The sequence below is a fragment of the Typopeltis vanoorti genome, chromosome 8, assembly GCF_054136105.1.
Source record: "Typopeltis vanoorti isolate ZY-2024b chromosome 8, IOZ_Tvanoo_1.0, whole genome shotgun sequence".
NCBI classification, from domain to species: domain Eukaryota; kingdom Metazoa; phylum Arthropoda; class Arachnida; order Uropygi; family Thelyphonidae; genus Typopeltis; species Typopeltis vanoorti.
Genome location: NC_143556.1, coordinates 54,020,116 through 54,041,623, shown reverse-complemented (window position 1 = coordinate 54,041,623; position 21,508 = coordinate 54,020,116). Strand labels below are relative to the sequence as shown.

At 35.8% G+C, this 21,508-nt stretch overlaps 1 protein-coding gene across 1 annotated transcript in view; it reads right to left on the bottom strand.

Annotated features, from left to right (window-relative positions):
• l(2)37Cd (general transcription factor IIIC subunit l(2)37Cd) overlaps positions 1-19,193 on the bottom strand; it is a 111,749-nt gene extending 92,556 nt beyond the window's left edge. Inside the window, exon 1 of the mRNA XM_090396676.1 lies at positions 19,043-19,193. Within this exon, the coding sequence (XP_090252802.1) occupies positions 19,043-19,153 (111 nt within the window). The 5' untranslated portion in view covers positions 19,154-19,193. The remainder of the gene's footprint in view (positions 1-19,042) is intronic.
• Between the last annotated feature and the right edge of the window lie 2,315 nt (positions 19,194-21,508).

Here is a 21,508-nt window from a genome sequence, read left to right as displayed (position 1 = left end):
CCCTGTCCCTCTAGTATTAAAATTTACTCCTCCAGGATGAAATACTCCAATAAAGTGTTCATTGAACAATTCCACTATGTCCTCTGCATCAGTCACTCTATTCCCATTTTTATCCCACAATGTTATTCTTCCACAGTCATTTCTCCTCCTACTTGCCATATAGCTAAAAAATTCCCTAGAATTTTCTTTAGATCTTAGGGCCAATCTCTTCTCATATTCCAGTTTCACCTTCCTTACCATACTAGTCCCTCTCCTGGCCTGTGTCTTATATTCTTCATGCATCTTCTCTTCACCTGTCTCCTTATATCTCTTCCATAGCCTCTATTTTGCATGCAGGTCCTGTTTAATATTGTTTGTCATCCACTTCACTCCAAATTGTGTCCTCTTCTCGTGGAATACAGCTTACTATTGCTGCTAACAAATAATTCATCACAATTTCCTAAGCACTAATGATATCCTGTCCTTCCAATTCCTCACTCCATGAAACTTTCCCAAGTTGACGTATTATAATCACATTATAATTCCACGTCTCTTTGATACTACACGTCTATTCATCTTCCAAGTCAAAACCATATGGTCACTCTCTCCAACTGGTGGGAGAGATGTCATCTCAGTTATTATCAACTTTTCTGATGCTATGACCAAATCCAAAACTGTTGAACCTCTTGTTCCCTCTATTACATGTTGCCTAAGACATTTGTCCCTCAAGAATTCTAGAAATTCCATTCCCTTATTGCTACATGCAATTTCCTCTCTCCAATTTATACTGCTGTAGTTAAAATCTCCCATAACAATCATTCTTCTTGCACTTTCCAAGTTCAACTGCCTAAACATCTCCTGGTCCCCCACCCTCTGTATTCCTTGATCTGTAGCAAGACCCCACTAAATATCCTGTCTTGCCCACTTCTACCTCACAACATAACTACACTTTTGCTTAATTTCCAAGGATGGCTCTTAGTTCCCTCACCAGACCTATTCTGAAAATTTTCTTCTATATTAATCTTATAAAACCTCTTTCAAAATCATTAGTGTCACCACCTTTCAAAGCCTCCACTCTTAGAGGAGTTAAGTCGTCACTTATCATAAGCAGTACTCCACCACCATGTTTTCCCTTCCTATCCTGCCAAAAAATGCTGTACTCTGCTACTTCTATTCCTGTTATTATATCCTCTTCTGTCAACAATGTCTCAGTGATCCCAATAATCTTTGGCCAGGCTGATGCTATCAGCGCCACCAATTCTCCTTTATTCCGGATACTCCTGGCTTTAGTATAAAGCATAAAAATGCCATTGTTTCTATACTCAGCATTATCCCCTCTAGACTCCACTGATTTTTGTATGTTTGTGTTCAGGAGGGAATGGCTAATTATGGTCAGTCAGGTCTACATGCCTGACATCTTGCAGAGAATCAAATGGAGAAAAACTATGCTCCACTACAGCAAATAATATGACCGACTTGTTTGGAATCAGCAACTTTAAATAAACCAACTAAATTTTAATATAATTGTGTGAAACCAATTCTTAGGCTCTTAGCCCAACAGCTAAGGTTAACACCAGCACCCACAGAGGGCACCCTCCTTAAGATTTCAGGCTAATAGTCTATTTTCCAATTTTTTTTTCCACTTCATATAATAATGCATACAAACAACCTTTCTTGTATGCACTATTACAATTCTCATATTGTATCCCAGATGTCTGACATAAAATATTGTAACTATCAAGCATGCCTTTAATTTCTTCACAGTGCTGTTTTCATTCTCTTAAATCTTAATGTAAGCTTCAATGATCACATAAGCATTAATATACAATGGCAAGGAGAACACTGTTTAAGACAATTATTATTAGATAAGCAAATCCATGGCATCACTCACTGAGAGAGGCTATAACCATTATACCAAGCACTATCACATTCGTGCAATATCTGTCATACTTTTCTTTGAACTATTCCCAGTCATGGTACTCATAACAGACACTGGGAACCTATTTCTTATTCACCACTGTCCAAGCAAAAAAAGAAAAAAAAAAATTAGTCTTTACAATCCTACTAACTACACTTTTGCTTAATTTCCAAGGATGGCTCTTAGTTCTCTCACCAGACCTATTCTGAAAATTTTCTTCTATATTAATCTTATAAAATCTCTTTAGTAATTCAATTATTTCAATCATATCAGGCCTTTTCTTCCTATCAATAATTTCTTCAGTAACTCAAAAATCTTCACCTTCTTATCTTTATAACCTTTGAATCATAGAATGTGGAATGCACCTCAAAGTGCATTCAACAAACCTGCTATCAGCTTGGTCACTAATCTCTAGATCCTCTGTGCCTCCTCTCTCTCCAAGAAACTCAAGGTGACCAGATCTGTACAGCAGTCAAGATGCATGCTTACCAAGGGTTTTTAAAGAGGTATAATAACTTGTCACTGCCCAACAGGGTGTTATACAGTAACCCAGTAAGTCAAGATATTTTAGCCACTTTTACAATATGCCCTCTAAACTACTTATTCACTAACAAATCCTAATCATCCTTGACTTCAATTTTTTGGAGAAGTACAGTTCCATCAATATGGTACACAACTGGTAATCTTTTTATCCCAAATTGCATAGTCTTCCACTTTGTCACATTAAACTGACATCCATTCCCCTTTGCCCATATTACCAGTCTATCAAAATTACCTGCAAAATTTTAAAATCTTTATTGACTACTGCTCTAACCAAGTTTGCATCATTACTAAACAACTGAATAGTTCCTCTCAGATCCTTTACATTGTTAATGTACGAATTAAATTAAATAGGTAACTTCCCCTCAGGTGTCACTCTCTTTTCTGTCTTTTTGTGGGCAGACTAGATGGTGATTCTTTAGTTTGATTACAAATTTATCTAGAGTTGTCTAGGTTTGTCTTGTTCTGAAAATTTTCTAAAGTGTGCAATATTATTAACCATAGATCAGGGTGCCACTTTTCTATAGCAGTTTGAATTTTTTTCCCAATGGAAGCACAGTTCTTTAATTTCAGCAGTGGAAATGGTTCCCTTACTGGAAACCCTCCTCCTCTGAAAAAAACTCCTTAATAGCTTTTAGTTATAGCTTAATAGCTCCCCTCTTTGCAGCTCTTTCAGCTCCTCAATATTAAGCTCTCTTTGATGTTCTTCCACCTACTCTTCTACATCAACAGTGTCCACTTCTAATCCAATGGATCTACCCAGACACAATTTCATCAACCACAGATTCTGCTGGCTCTGCAGCAAAACATTCAAAATCTGTGCCTATACACACTCAGGCCACAATTTTTTCCAGGCTGAGTTCATAGTTTTCAAAGAAACTTCCCCCCCCCCCATGGTTTATAAGCCTCAAACAATGCAAGATGTTAAAGTGCTTTTTCCAAAAGTCCAAGGGTCAGTTGTGTGTCAGATGTCACTTCGAAGCACCTTTGAAACAAAGCCTTTTTACATTTTTTTTTTAAAATTGGAAATGACCTGCTGATCCATGGGATGGATAAGAAGTAGTATTAGGAGGTAGAAATTTGACTTTTATAAAAGTTGCACTCACCCAAATCATCCTTCAAGCTGAGGAAAGGGAAGAGCTGGAGCATTGTCCAACACAAGAAGTGCTTTCAAAGGTAGATTATTCTTTTCAAGGTAGTTTTTTTACACTGGGAACAAACACTTTGTGCATTCACTCTATAAAAAACTGCCTTGTTACCCAAGACTTACTGTTAGATTTTCACATGATATCTAGTTTACTTTTTTATTACCACATCAGTTTGTGTCCTGGCAGTCCTGTGATTATAAGTTCTCTTGAGCATCTTTTTCCAGAAAAGTCTTGTCTTGTCACAATTAAACACTTGCTGAGGAATAAATCCCTCCATAAGTTTTAAATTCATCCACAAATTGATTAGCAGCCTCTTTGTCAGCACTAGCAGCCTCTGCATGCCTTACATTATGGATCCCAGTTTTCTTTTTAAAATGCCCAAACCATCCCCTATCAGCTTTAAAATCTTCACTGTCAGCACTAGATCGAGGTTGAACGGTACAAAGTTTTCATTATTTTCACCACAGCCTTTTTAATTGCATCTATTTTTAATAATAGTACAGATTGTCAATTTCGCCATGTTATAATCTTTAGAAAGTTCAGAAATGCGAGTTTTATTTTCCCCTTTAGCTATAAATTCTTTCTCGAGTTCAATAGCTGGTCTGGGTGCTCTCTTTTTCTGTTTATTTTCATCACGGAACTTTTTTAGAAGTCATTAACTAATTATTAAACAAATACAACAACACAACTAAAAAAAGAACTGAATTAAAGAGTAAATTTATTAAACTATGATACACACTAAAGAGTAGATTCACAGCATTTGAATAGAACCAAATGCATTGATGCAAATCACTCAACTACTGCGGAGATAATGCTGGCTCACGTGAGAATCAGTGCATTTGTAAAACAATGTTTGCCAATTGGTACAATTATTTTTTGATGGAAAAGTTGGTAAAATGATGTGTTTGTAATTGGGGACATTCGTATAAAGAGGCTTTACTGTGTACTAATTAGATATTGGGTTTTATCCTTTATCCAAGTGTAAGCAAACAAAGTTTGTACTTGAAGTACCTCAGGACTGGGGCTCTTGATCCAGCAAAAAGAAATAAATTTCCAGAAGACATTACACTGTTCAATATTCTTAGCTCCTTTATTCGTACTTCAAATCATTAAGGTGTGGTAACCAACTGGTCACTGCATTTTTGTTGATGTTTAAGACTTATGACCGAAGCTATGGGCTCAGGATATGATGTGTATAAATTAAGTGTGCCATGTTTGCATGTTTTGATGCAAACAGTACTAAGTACATACTAAGGCAAGTGATGAGAACTTATACCACCTTTACCATGAGTTGCCCCAGTCCTGAAAATACTTCAGGCACAAACTTTGTTTGCTTACACTTGGATAAAGGATAAAACCCAATATATAATTAGTAGCATAGCCAAGTGAAAAAACTTCCATAAAGTTTTACTGTGTGTGTGTGTGTGTGTGTGTGTGTGTGTGTGTGTGTGTGTGTGTGTACACATATTAGGTTGATTATATGTATGATAGGTGTTAATCCCAGAACACAAATAGAAATCACAGATGTGTCGAAATGGAATGTCAGCAAGGTGTGAATGAAATCCCATTTCAACTACTGAAATGGGATTCAGTAGCACTGCAGCACTAAAGGTCATGATATCAAATAGAAAAGTGAAAGGCCATATGCAGAAAAACTTGAACAAAGTTATAGTCTGAAGACATCTGACATTCATACATCGAGAGAGAGAGAGAGAGAGAGAATAGGTTAAGATGAGATCAAGGGTGTTGGGAAGACAGAGGATTATAGAGAATATGTATGAATTTTCCTACTTTCAAGAAAGATTTACAAAAATATATGCAAAACAAGTTGAGAAAAATTTGAGATAAAATCTTGGCTTATTTTTTACTAGTTTAACTTATAATTGTCTAGGAATCATGATAATAAGAACATTTTTTTTTTTTTTTTTTTTAATAATCTGATTCCTAATAGGTTGGTCATCTATAGCACATTTAATGCTATAGGTAGCATAAAAGAATCTGGGAGCATAGCACTAGATGAAACTCTTCCATGCAATGGGCCATTAAGAGATTGATATGGACAACAAAGCCTGTTTCATCCAAGTAATGCTGCTTTGCTATTGTGTGGCCTGTTTCAACAAAAGGGGTTTGGGTACACCAGACAACTAATGCCAGGTCAGAAGCATACTTCTAGTTGGAAGAAAAGTCAACTACATCCCTAGTGAAATACTATTGTTGCGATTATTTGGTCTACAGGGCAAGGGCTCTGGTTCCCCCCCCCCACACACACACCTTTCTCATATGCAGTGCAGTTTATGAATATATCTAATATGCTGTAATTAACTAAAAAAAAGCATTGCCTTTTCAAATCTGAGGATAAAGCAACAAGCAAGCTGGCCACTAGATAGTAAATGAGACAACCTGATGGGAACCTATTATATTTTTATGGCTGTAATAAAAACAGTGCACACATCACTTATTTTCCATAGCACTTCAACTAGTGGCCTCAACAATTATTATTCACCTCAAATATTATATCCTGTATGATTCCTTCCAGAGGATTGCTGCAATTATGAGGACACTGACCTGCAGAGATAAGAGGGTTATCATTCCACTGTATAAATCTCTGATCAGACCACACTTGGATTATTGTTCTCAGATTTGGTCCCCAGGATTTGAAGAGGATAAATTAACTGTGGAAAAGATAAAAAGACAGATGACAAAGATGGTCTCAGGACTGTACAAGGATAGTTATGAGAATCGGCTGAGAGAATGTGGACTGCAGAGTTTGGCAGATAGAAGAAGGAGAGGTGATATGATTGAGACTTTTAAACTGTTGAGAGGTGGTTACAGGGTTGACACTGGGGAGTTCTTTCACTTGGTCGAACAGCAGGAAGGAGTGATGACAAGAGGCCATCCCTGGAAGTTACGAAAGGAAACTGTGAGCAAGAGGGTGAGGAGTGGTTTCTTTGCATGGAGGGTGGTTGAGCCATGGAATGCATTGCCTGATAGAGTGGTGAGGGCGAGAACGGTCAATGAGTTTAAGGAGTGGTAAGATAGACTTTGTGTTTCTTAGGAAGGACCTCCCACGATGAGTCTTTTGACTCCATGGAGGCCTGAATAATAATTAAAAACAAGAGCACAAATTTTTCAGATCTGAATATTCTATATCAGAGAGTGCTAATCTAGATGGAATATACTGATTTATAATTTGCTGTGGCTCAAAATTTTCTTACCACATTTTGTTGCATTACTTGCAGTCTTTATCATCATCTCCAAACTCAGACAATATCCCAGATCTCTTTGATGATGTCTGAAACTGTTTTCTGCAGTCTAATTACCAAAACAGTGTGCAATTTTGTCGTTCAACACCTTCCTCTTGCTTATATACAGATGGCATCAACTATTATACAGACAACTAAGGCAAAATCATCATTCATTATACTAAGTGTAGCTTGCTAAATGCCTCCTTTGATCTTTTGTCATCAAAAGAATCCTTAGTAGCTTGGATATGAACAAATCTCCCATTAGATGCATTGGGAAAGCAATATTTCACCAAGAACTGTGTTCCAGTCCTGTGCTATCATAAGCCTATATTCAAGCCCATTCCAAAAAAGATAAGTCAAATATGCAACTATCATCTGGTGTCTTTCAAAAACAATGGATACAGTCATTAACAGCTATCATAAAGACATCCAACAATTAATTAGTAATTAGCAATCACCAATATGGATTTAGCTACTCGCACTACACAGAAAATCTATAAAAATCATGTATAGACAGGTCATTTGATTAGGTATAAAATGTAAAGGCCTACTTATTAAGTCAAATCTTATGGTTTGCCTCCCATCCCTTACAACTGTATTGCAAATTTCCTCTCTGGTTTTTCACTAATATATCACAGCAGATAGTTTCCTATCTTCAAACTTCCCTGACAATACTCGAGTACTCTGAAACTCTGTACTTTCTCATACCCTTGCTCCTTTATATTAAGGAGCCTCTTATACTAATTCTTAAACATTATCCATAGTTTTGGTGATAACAGGACATTACATTCCTTATCTATATCTGCCAAACTTGTGCACTGTCTGAATGATCCAAGCTTCAAGATAACATGTTAAACTAATTTCCTTGATAGTCTCCAGAAGGTCAAGGGCAACGGTCTAACAAATTTTGACACTACTGAAGTAGTCCTGTTTCATTCAACATGAGACAAATCACTTAAATTCCCCTATCTTTGATCATTCTCAGATTCATCTTCTGAAGCTGACATGCATTGCTTGCCTTTTCTGGCAAAAATATCACATCTATAGCCTTATCAGTCCTTTTCTGTTCAAGATATCACTTCTTACAAACACTATATAAATCCAAATTCATTCACCATTTGAACATTCTCATCATGTCATGTTTCGTTTTGGGTGATGCATCAAATTAATCTCTAAAAATGATGATATTCAGAAAAGGTCAACTACTTAAAAGATGATCTCTCTCATTCAGATATTCTGTTTTCCCATTTCTATAGGTATTTTCATGCATGATATTCCACTGATGTGCAGTCCTCCAAGCATATAAATAGATGAGCAGCTTCAAACTAACCAATCTCACTTTTTGAATCCTCCTTTTTCAGGACTTGTGATGAGTACCTTACTTATAATATCAATAAGTGCTGATATTATAAGTAAAAGGTGACATAAAAGAAAAACTATGTATAAGGTGACAATATTAAAACTGGACAACTGCAATACTTGAAATTTAGATCAATAACAAAATGCAATTCCTGATGATTGCTGTTAAAGATGGTGAAACAATATAATAAATAAATATATTTTTTAAATAAAGATATTTGTACATCAGCTCTGTTTGATTTACAGTAATTTGAGGAGTTCCAGTATAGAGACAACATAATTCTTAAAAAAATAAACATTAGCACTATACTTCTCCAGATTTGTGCATGTTTATTATTATTATGAAACCTCCAGGGTGTCAAGGACTCACTGAGAGAGACTATAAGTCATCCAAACCAACTATCATACCTTCCCTTAAATTACTTCATACTAGATGCACTCGCTATCCCCCTAAGGGCAAATTATTTAACACTCACTCACTGCTCTCTAGGTGAAAAACCTAGCTCTTACCCTTCTGACTGTGAACAAACTTAACTTCCATGGATGCCCTCATGTTCTCTCCCCACCTTCCATAACATGAAAAATTTTCAGGCAATATCCTATAACACCCATTCAAAAGTTTATAGATCTATCATATCACCCCTCTTTCTCCTGTTCACCAGAGTCTGCAATCCATATGCTCGCAATCTGTTCTCATAATCTAAATCCATAATCTGGATATGATCTTTGTAATTCTTCTTTGCACCCTTTCTGCAGCTTCTTTATCAGTTCAATAGCTTGGAATCCTGGAGACCAAATCTGTGCACAATAATCCCGGTGTGGTCTCATCAAAGCTTTATAAAGAGGTAAAATGACTTCCTTAGACTTACATGTCGAGGTTCACTTCAACATCGCAATTATAATCTGTGTTGTATTTGCATTTTGCTATGTAACCTTTGAACTTCAAATTCCTATCCACCAATACGCCAAGATCCCTTGCTTCTTCAGTTTCTCTTAGCATAACCTTGCTGATATAATATGCCGCTGGAACGCTAATCATGCCAAAGTGCATAACTTTACACTTACTAACATTAAATTGACAGCGATTTTAGTTTGCCCAAATTTTCAGTAGCATCCCTGATTGCCTTGCCTATTTTCACATTATTATTACAGGCAGCTCCAAGGAGTCCTTAGACTCATCAAGGGAGACCCAACATCATGTCAAGAACAACTATTCAACATTCACACAGTATCTATCATACTTCACCTGTTTATAGTCATGGCACCCACAACAGACTCTGGCAGCTTATTCCCCTCATTTACAACTCTCCAAGTAAAAAACCCAGCTCTAACACCCTTGCAAACCATACTCTTACCAAGCTTCCATGGATGGCCCCCTAGTCCTCCCACTACCAGTCCTATTCTCAAAAATATCCTCTGAATTAATCTTATAGAAACCCTTCAGTAATTTGTCGGCCTATCAACCAATTTCCGCAGCCCACAAATCCTCAACCTGTTCTCATAAGGTTCATTCCATAGTTCTGCTATTATCTTGGTCACTCATCTCTGGATCCTCTCCACCTCATCCCCATCGAGAAGAAACCCTGGTGCCCATATCTGGGCACAGTAGTCTAGATGGGGGTCTTATCAAAGCTCGATACAGAGGAACAATAACCTGTTTGTCTCTGCTCTTTAAAGTGTTTTTCAGCAACCAAGTGATTTGATGAGCTGATTTTGCCACTTTTGCGATGTGTCCCCCTAAACTTCAACTCCCTATCCACCAACACTCCCAAATCCCTGGCCTCGTCAATCTCCTGGAGTACAATTCCACCAATGTGATATACTGCTGCTAATCTTTTCACCCCAAAACCTTACATTTTTCCACATTAAATTGACATCCATTCTCCTTAGCCTAGTCCTCCAAACTATCCAAATCATCCTGCAAAATTTTGACATCCTGAGCATTCACTATTGCTTGACCTAACTTTGCATCGTCCGCAAACAGATGCACAGTTCCTCTCAGATCCTTTCCTATATCATTAATGAACAAATTAAATAGTGGTCCAACAACAGAACCCTGTGGCACACCACTAGTCACACGCTGTCTTTTGGACTCTACTCCTGAATAAACCACTCTGATATCTCTCCATCAACCATCCTCCTATCCATCTCACCAACCCCATATCCATTCTCATATGCTGCAGTTACTGATTAGAATTCCATGTGGTATCCTATCAAAGGCTTTAGCAAGGTCCAGTAGAATCACTGTAAACCTCCCTTATCTAGTTCAGCCGTCACTGTGTTATAGAACGTGAGCAAGTTACTGAGGCATGATCTACCTTTCACAAAACCATGCTGTCCCCCATACAGTATCCCATTTTCATCTATCCAATCTTGTATTTTCCTCTCGACTATTTTCTCCAAGACCTTGACAACAATTCCTGATATGCTGATCGGACAGTAATTTTCAACAGCAGTCTTTTAACCTCCTTTATGCAGTGGAACTATTTTCCCTCTTTCCACCTCCTTGGGACTAACCCAGACCCGAGATTCAAATTAACAAAATGGTCAAAGGCACTGACAAGTCTTTAGCCACTTCTCGTATGACACAAGCTGGTATACCATGCAATCCTGCAGATGAATTGACATGAGGTTTTGTAATAGACTATTCACCTCCACTTCATTCACCATAATTCCCGTATAAGCTGTTGGTTCTTCCATTTCTGAAATGTCACCACCTGGATGATATACTCTTGCAAAGTGCTCACTCAGTAATTCTACTATATCAACTGATTCGGTTACCTCCCAACCATTCGGCATTCTTTAAAATCAATCTGCCGTATACATTTTTTCTTTTACTTGCAACATATCGAAAAAACTGTGTCGGATTCTCTTTAGCATGCCGCTTTGCCCTATGTATCGCTCCGCTCAATTGTGCGATCTCACTCATTGAATCTATCTTATCTTTTTTACTAACTGTTAAACCATTAATTTGCTCTGTATTAATACCTTCATTCTCACTTTCTACACCGCCCTCACAGCTCTCTGGTACAACCTCGCAATTTCTTATATTGCTATTTTCTACATTCTGAAATTTGACAAAAATATCACACTCACGACCTGAAACACACTTTAATTCCTCATTTTCCTTACATTTTCTGCACACATTCACTCCACTATCATCATCTAACCATACTGCAACTGCTCTCTGCAACGCACACATTTTACAGATAGTACACTGAATAATCTCCTGTATGTTACCATTATTGAACAAAAGATGGCGAACCATTATTACTAGCCGCCGTTTTCCTTCTTACCGAAGCCATGTGCATGCTTCTATCGTATCTTATTGAATTAATAATTGCAACACAAAAACACAAACAGACACACTAAGATACGAAAAGCAAACAAAACTATTTAATATTCAAGCAAAATTGTCAATTCTAACTTAAAATAACACTTATCTTATCAGGAGCTCTCAACAAACACTACATACCATGAGTCCCTCTAGTGGCTAGCTTTCAAGCAAACAATCAATCAATCATCTGCAAACAATTGCACATATGATGCTAGATCCTGCCCGATGTCCTTAATGTATAGATTGAACAATAATGCTCTGCGGTACACCACTGATCACCTTAAATCTGACAGATTCATACTCACTATATACCACTTTTTTGATATCTATCTGTCAACCATCCAAGTTAAGAGTTTATATTCAAATCCCATATTCTCCAGTTTATGCAACAGCCTTTCATGTGGTATCCTATCAAATGCCTTAGAAAAATACAGCAATCATAGTGTATCCATTCCCTTTATCCAACTCAGCCATAACATTGTTATAAAATATGAACAAAACTGCTAAAACATTACTTTCCTTTAATAAACTCATGCTGTTCCTTGCAGAGTATAGCATGTTTGTCTACCCATTTTTGTATGCAAGTTCGTACCAACTTCTCTAAAATATTCATTACCACAGGTACCGATAGATCAGTAGTCATACATCAGTTTTTGCGCCACATTTGTACAATGGAACTATCATACATTTCTTCCATTCCTGTGGTATCATTCCTCAGCTGAGACTCAAGTTATACAAACATGTGAAAGGCATAGCCAATTCGGCTGAATATTCCTTTATCAAACAGACTGATATCCTATTTGTACCTGTTCTCAAATTCTTATCCAGGTTATACAACAGCTCCAACTCATTTTCACGAACCTCTAACTCTTCATCCAATGTAGCAGTTGCACTGTGTTACATACACGTGGTTGATATGTGAGCACCCATTAATTGAACAATCTCATTATCTTCCGACACTCGAGCACCATCTGCATTCAATAAAGTTATTCTTCTACCTTCATTCTTTCGCTTGCAGCATAACGATAAAATTCTTTTGGATTACTTTTAGCTTACATGGCCAATTTCTTTTCATACTCCGATTTAGCTTTCCTCATGACACTCGTTACCTTTTCAGGCCTGAGCTTTATGTATTTCATAAACTTCTCCCACTCTTATTCTCATATTCTTTTTATGTCATCTTTTTGTGGATCTCTTGCTTAATAAGTTCATACATCCATTTCACTCCCATCCTATTTATTTTTCAAACACTAGGATACTAAATCAGATACCACCTCATTTAAGCACTTTTCAAAGATTCCCATGCACTGCTTACATTTTTCTCTATTTAGTAACTGACACCATGGGACCAAAGATAGTATTCTAAATTGATCATAATTTCCTGTTTTGTAGTTCAACATGTAATCTGTTTTCATAGGGGCATCAATACAACTAAATACTTCCCAAGAAAGCACAGCATGATCACTCTCACTAACTAGTAGTAAAATAGCCATATTCTTAACAGACCCCCTTCTAACACTAAGCAAATCCAATACTTGAGTTGGATTTACTTGCCAAGTTCCTTCTTTCACATTCTGCTTGAGAAAGTTGTCTCGCAACAATTCAATAAATTCATCTTTATCAGATTTCTCTTCTACCCAATCAATGTTTGGAAAATTAAAGTCACCCATTAGTGATGCATTTCTAAGATTAAAATCTAAGAAAAAAGTAGGTGATATGGCATGCTGACTCAATTTTAAAACTGAGTCAGCATATCATATAAGCATAGCATTTGAGCATGCCGAGGGAGTCACCACTTCGTTTCCCAGGAGTGAAAATTAAAAAATATGACAAACTTAATTGAAAACCTAAAAAGAAAAGTAAAAGATAATTCTGGTAAGTACTAATAATTTACGTAGTGAAAAATATAGTATGAGATAAGATATGAAAGGTCTGTCAGAAGAAGCAAGAAAGAAATGTGAGAATAAAAATTGTAGGATTACTACCTAGATATGATAGTACTGAGTAAAGGAGGGCAATGATAGCAAATGATTTTATGCACAGGCTGTGTAGAAGATATGGATGAGAGTTTTAGACATGTGGGTGTGTTTGATATCAGGAAAGACGTATAAGAAGGATGGCCTGCACTTGAATTCATTTGGCATTAGAAGCCTGGAGAAATTACTTCTTGGTATGAGAACTAATGCACAGAGTCAGGGAAACTAGATCATCAAGGGAGGAATAGGAAAAATCTGTGTGAAAGTTCAGCTATGGTATGCAAACATAATTAAGATGTCTTCGAACATAGTTATGTATGTAGCAAAGGGATGGAAAAATAAGCTTTGAGTTCAGACCTTTTAAGTATGTCTGGAGAGGGAAAAGAGAAAATTCTAGAACAAGACCAAATAGATTACATATCTAATTAAAAGAATAGGCTAGGTGGTAATTTATTATGTCTATACACACACATGCCAGGAGCATCAGAAACAAAGGGGTTGAGTTCGTTTCCTTTATTGAATACAATATGGTCTAAGATTTTTTAGCATTAGCAAAACCTGACTATCAGAATCAGATATGGCAAGTGGGATCGAGTGTAATGGGTATACTATTTCTAGAAATGACAGAAGAGATAGGAAGGTGGGGGAGGAGGAGTGTTACTAATGATATCAGATGACTTTCCAGTTAAGGTAGAAACACAAGAAAACAATGATAACCATGTCCGATGGAGCAGTAAGTTTGAATCTGTCTGGTGTGTAGTGGAGGTTAACAGAATGAAATATATGGTGGGATGTTGCTACAGACCTGCAAGCTCAGTTGCAGAGGATGAAGAAATGCATCACCAATTTATAACAAGGCCTTTACTATGATGCAATGCTATGAATATGGAAAAAGAGGGGTCTTATTAATAATAGCTGAAGAACTTCAACCAACAAAAAATAGAAATTAAGGAAGACTAAATCAGATGGAAATGGTCATTTGAAGTTGTCTAGTGTGAGTTAGAGGCCTATAAGACAAAATAAATTGTTGGTTGCTGCTATAGAGCTGGGGTAGGAGGGGTTTCCAGAAGATGATGTAGACAACATGCGTCAGGAGATTAGCATGAGTGCAGGCCGAGTAAATATAATGGGAGGCTATATCACTATGGTGATATAGAATGAAAAGAAGAAAGGGCACATTGCAAAATAGAAATAGAATTTATATTACTAAGGGATAATTACCTGAAACAGCACATAGCTCCAAGACAGAAGTAGCAAGTTACAGACCAATTAGTATCTCTGGAGTGTTAGTTAAAGTATTGGAAAAGTGGGTTAAAAGTAAAATTCACAAATGGGTGGATAGGAATATATTCTATAGGGGCTAGCATGCCTTCATAAAATTTAGATCCTGCCTCAGTAATTTATTTGCATTTTATAATAAGGTGACAGAAGAATTGGATAAAGGAAATGGCTACACCATGATGTAAAATTCGATGTAGTGCAAATTTCCTTTTTATTGCATCGACTTTTACAGGGGGTCACACCCAAAAGAATTCACAAAAAAGTAAACTTGTAAAATATTTATGCAAATAATACTAACAGCTCATATATTGAAACTCAGAGGAATTAACATGCAAAATTGTATAAATAGAAGATACATGAATATGTTAAATTCAAGGTATTGTAATTTTCTATTTAAGTAATACCAAAAGCCCATGTATAAAAACCCAGAGGAATTAACATGCTAAATAAAGTAAACATAAGATGTCTTAAAATAGAAGTTCAAGGGCAATACTTTAGAATTCGGAAATGTATTTGATGTTAGTATTTAATATAGAGGAAACCTATTGTATTCAAAGCCAGTCTGATACCGCCTTCAAGGTCAATAGTAAAAGAGCAGTATACATCAGAAGTGTGTCCGCTATGCTGTAGAAGGATTAAACGTACTCTTCAGGGAGAGTACGAAGTCTGCACCTTCAAAAATGTTAAGTTTGCGTGTGAAAGTACGGGAGTCGCAAATCTTAATTCAAAGTTTGCGCAGGAATATTTGGGGGTCCCAAACTTTTGCTCAGGGTTCCGCAGAGAACAAAATATAAGGATCATAGAAAAGAGATTGACATTCGAGCATCGGCAGAGTTGATGCCAGGAGAAAAAGAGGGAGTCGATCCATCGATTCCGGATGAGGTCGTGGAGGGAAAACCGACAGAGCGAATAACAGCCCAGTATCAGGATGACCAAACCTTGATCGTCAGACCGTACGTCCGAGTATCTATAACGCCGAAAAAACGCGCTCCATTCCCCACGTGCCACTCCAGAGGAGAACATGGTATCCATGAAACATCTAAAGTGAAAGCCCAAGACTTGACATAGATAGGAATCCAGGGAATCTGTGAAGGAAGTACGAACAAGTGCACTATACTGATGAAGGAGTCATGCAAGTTCATTTTCATTGCAAATTTTCTTATGTTGTGAAGGACTGTTTAGAGGGGCTGATAATTTTATAGAATTACTATATATAGTAGAATGAAAATTTGTTTGCATAGAGAGAAGTTGTTTTAAAGTAACTCTGTCTGTTGTAAGAGACTGTTTTAGAAGAAATTATAAGATTATAGAATTACTATATATATAGTGTTATGAGAAGTACTTTACATAAAGAGAATTATATATATATATTAAGTGAAGACTAATTTATGGTTATAGTTAATCAAGGCATGATTCCTAAATTGTGAATCAGCTGATAGTTACAAATAATTAAGCAATTAAATTAAATATCACTGGTATTTTGTTGCATGTTTAAGAAATTGCCCTAAAGAAAGCTTCCTCTAAAGTATTTAACTTAGAGGAGTAACAAATAGCATTTAATTAGTATACAATTTGTATGATGTTTCAGCATAAATAAACATGTTTGTTTTATTTGCAAAGTGTACTGCATGATCTTTTACACAATGCACTCTTCTAAATAAACATGATTCTGTGAGCGCAGAGTATAAAATTAGGTACAAATTAAAGTTTGTACCTAATTAAGTATAAAGTTTGTAAAATTAAACTGAAAGTAGAGAAAAAGATAATAAAGTTAAATAGAGTATATGAAAGGATTAGATAAAGATAAAGTAAGGATAGTGAAGAATAGAGATATAGAAGTAAGGTATAATAATATTAATATATAGAGAACAATAACCTAATATTACAACCAGCGCCAAAATAAACAAAAATGAAATGTTTACAATGATACTGCTGGAGTTTACAAAAAAGGTATTTGACAGAATACTACATGGAAAACTACTACACAAGTTGGAGCAAACAAGAATGGATATGAGGTCGATGGCATGGAGAGAAGAGTGGTGTATGGTCAAGTGAAATAAAGGCAAATGAAGGAGACTAATGGAGTGCCACAGGACTCTATATTAAGACTACTCTTTACTTTGTACAATGATGATATAACAGAAGATTTAAAGAGGGATATTCAGTGTGGTTTGCCAATGATGCAAATTTAAAGAGGGCAATAAATGATAAAGGTGATGTAGATGCCTTACAGGATGATTGAAATAAATTTTTTCACACTGCCAAGAACAATTGTTGTCAATTCAGTGTTGTAAAATGTAAGATAATGCACTTTGAGATGAAAAGATTACACACTTTGTATCATATTGATGGCACTAGTTCATGGGAAATTTATGAACTAGAGATCTGGAGGTAATGATGACTAGGAATTTGAAATTCAGAAGACATATTGCAAAAGTTATCAAAAGAGTTTGGGAGAACCTGGATGCTAAAGAACACTGACAAGTAAAGATAGGGAGGTTATTATTCCTCTTTATAATACTATGATTTGGTCAACTGTGTTTCTTGGAGATTGGCAGGTAGTAGACAGGATTCAGAGACAAGTGACCAAGCTGGTGACAGGTCTGTGGAATGTTCCTTATGAGGATAGATTGAGGGTGTGTGGGATGTAGAGTTTAGCTGACAGGCAGAGGAGTGGGAGATATGACAGAACCTTGTAAGTTACTAAAAGGATACTATAAGACTGACACAAGGAATTTTTCAATACATGGGGAGCAGGAGGAAAACATGTGGGTCACTCTTAAAAGCTGTGCAAGAGCGTAATTAGTAAGGATGTGCAGACTAGGTTCTTTGCTTAGAAAGTGATGAACGAGCAGAATGGATTGCCAGGGGTGGTTGCTTGCAAGTGCCTTAACGGTGAATAAATTTAAGGAGATTTATGATACGTATGGTATTAATGGATAAGAGTGGGTCTCCCACAATGGATCTTGACTTCATGGAGTGCCTATATGAATAATAACAATACAAAAAAATGTGTCATTTAACTTATATCTAATGAAATTCTCCAAAGTGTTACAAAAATATACAAGTAAAGAAGTGAAATTATATATATAAGAACTTAGAATAATGTAGTCTTTATACTGGAACTCAAGAATTTCAGCATAACCACAGAAATCTCTGAAATGCATCAGTGGCATTGCTATTATTTTTATTATCTGTAAATCATTTCCTCAATGTACTCTAAGCTTCTCAGAACTATACATGGTAGCAAACAAGCAAATAAAAAAAAAGCAATTACTATGAATTATAAAATGTTCAGTTCCATAACAAAATATAACTCAAAGAAAATTAGCAATTAGCTAATCACAAACATTTAAAATATATTTTACAACAGCAAAATATTTAATGAATATTAAATATAAATAATTTGAATTACTCAAAATAAGAAAATATATCAGGAAATGGGAATCCAGCTACTGTGAAATCAAATACATTTGCATTACTGCGAGTTTTCTTTCGGAACGCATAAAATAAAAGGCGAAAATCTTCTTGACACAATTTTATGAGACATTAAATCTTTCCTTCCTCCCCCCCCCACCAGGTGAAACAAATGGCATACTTAGAAGCAAGGAATCCAAAATCACAATTTCTATCATAAATTAAATAATAAGCAAATACGTATTCAATGTATTTTTTATAGCCGCCCAATATTGATTCACGTATTTCTGTAGTTCATAGAAACTTTCATGGCTTACGCATGTTTAAAAAAAAAAAAAAAAATTTAATTAAAAAAAAAAGAATTTCATTTAACAGAAAAAAAAAAAACTTCACTATATTTCAACCAATCCTAAAAGAAAGGTTCAGTAACTAGATTCAAAACCTGAGTCATTAAGTATGTACTACCTAGGAGCTCCTGTCTCGTTTACAGGTCATGAAGTCACAGGATTACACTATTACAGTTAAAAGGAATAATTATATAAACAAAAAGTTGCAATTTGTACAATTGTATATGCAATGAAAATTTAACCAGCAAGTGCATAGAGTTGTATTTTCTCCTTTTTATAGTTTAGCAAAATAAATCATTCAGGATACAGAATTTAACATTTTCCTTTAATAATACCACAGTATTTTCTAGGATGGTACTTTAATGACTGAACTTGTTCTTGAATTTGTAAAATATACATAAATGACAGCTTCGATGAACATGTTAAACTTCATCGTCTATACAGATAGACGCTTGTATTTTAAATCTCTCAAGTAATACTGCAACGTATATCTACCTCTGATATTTTTTTAATGCCTCCTAAAGTCTGCAACATTCTATCTTCGTTCTTAACAACAGCTGGATAATCTATGCAAACTAACTTCTTCCGAGTTATAGGCACTTCCATGTTGTTAAATACAAAACAAATTTAAAACACATCACCTGAAACAGCCAACATATGACACTTTTGCCAGCGCCACCAATCTCTGAATGATTTGAAGAAAACTAAATAAATCGATAAATAAAAATAAAATAATATTAGCAGGTTTTTTACTTCGAAAAATGAATACTAATTAATAAGAAACAATTATTATTATTTCGATATTCAATTAAGATAGAAATCACACTTAAAGAGTAACAAGAAGCATGAAACGACATAATAATATGAAGGTTGGTGAATGTATGGAATGCGTCGCCAGAGGTCGTTGTGAGAGCTTCGTCTGAGAATGAGTTTAAGGAGAAGAATGATAAGTATTGTGTGTCAATGTACGGTTTCACGCGATGTCTTCTGAATCTATGGAGTCACCGTTATAATAATATATTTGGCTGGTAAAGGATTTAAATTAGGGCCTTATCTAAGGACTAGATAGAGTAGCTTAATTCAGCAAACGTTGGTCGATTGATAGAGCCTCGCCTCTGCTACTAATGGCTCACGCAAAAAGTTAAGCAAGTTTGAGCGCGGTTAGTAGTTGGAAAGAGTTATCGTTTTATGCACACTCTCCCTCATGAGTCTTTGGACTCTCTGGATGTGTCATCACATAATAATAATAATAATAATAATATAATAATAATCAAAATGGAATTTGGTTTAGATAAATGCGCAATTTTTTCTATTAAATGAGGAAAAATTAATGACACTAGCCATTTTAATTTTGATCAAGATAAATATATAAAATCAATTTCATCTGACGAACACTATAACTTAGGAATATTAGAAGCCAGTGACATTCTCCACTCGAAACTTAAACAAAAGGCAGCAGCAGAATACATCAAAAGAGTTAGAAATACTGTATTATGAAAACAAAACTAAATAAATTAAACACGATTAGAGCAATAAATTCTTGGGCTGTATCAGTGATCCGATACACAGCTGGCATAGTAGATGGGACTAAAGAAGACCTGGACAAACTGGACCGCAGAGAATGCTGACCGGTTGTACCTACCAAGGAGAATAAGTGGTCGGGGTCTACTGCAAGTGAGACAGACTGTGGAATAAGAAGAAAATTAGCTTAAAAAATTACATCGACAATAGGTCTGAGCAAATGCTTCAAGTAGTTACACAAGAGGGTCTTCTGAAAGCAAAAGGAAACAAATCCGATTAAAAAAGGAACAGCAAAATAACCGTTATATGTGCTGGAAAAATAAACCTTTGCATGACCAGTTTCTTAGAGATACTGAGGACAAAATTGACGTGAACAAGACGTAACAATGGTTACAATATGGATATATTTTAAAAAAGAAACAGAAGGAGTTATTCTAGCAGCTCAAGAACAGGCATTACAAACTAATGCAACGAAAGCAAATATTTTGAATATCAATAATAATAGCAAATGCAGATTATGCAATCAGAAAGATGAGACTGTAGAACACCTAATCAGTGCCTGCAGCAAGATAGTCCAAACTGACTATAAATACTACCATGATCAAGTGACCAAAATAGTTCATTGGCATGTATACAAAAATATGGCTTTCTTACATCTGCTAACTAGTGGCAGCATAAAATAGAGACAGTACTGGAAAACGAAACAGCAAAAATTCTCTGGGACATTCAAATACAAACTGATCGGCATTTCGAACACAATAGACTTGACATCACAATTATTAAACATCGACAGGTTTGGATTATCGATATCGCAGTACTCGGTGATAACAACAGGAACAAAGAACAGGAAGAAATTACTAAATATCGAGATCTGGCAATCGAAGTTGGCAGGCTGTGGCTTAAACAACATTATTTAAACAACAAATATTATTTAAACAACAATTTGACTGGTGATATGGAAAATTCACATTCTACCCAAGAATCTAAGAATAGTCTGTCAGGTAGCATCGTACAATATGGACTGTTCCAAGTAACGATATTTTTTGTAGGTCATATGGGGTCATTTCGTTGATGTTTAATTGCTGTAAATAGTTGGATAGCTTCTTTGAAATTGCACCAAGTGCACCGACGACTATTGGAATAACTTTGGCATTTTTAAATCTTGTTTTGACTGTGTATCAATTATGTGAATAATAATAGGGAGGCGAGGAGAGAGTTGAATATAGAATGGCATGGTTTGAACTGGTCAATTATCCAAATCCAACTGACCTAGGTGTTACACTAGATAGGACCCTAAATTATAAGTTACACATAGAGATGACAGCAGCTAAAATTCAAACACGTAATAATATTCTGAGAAGATTAACATCATCTCGGTGGGGTGCAAATCCACAAGTACTGTACATCTCTGCACTGGCATTCTGCTTTTCGACAGCCGAG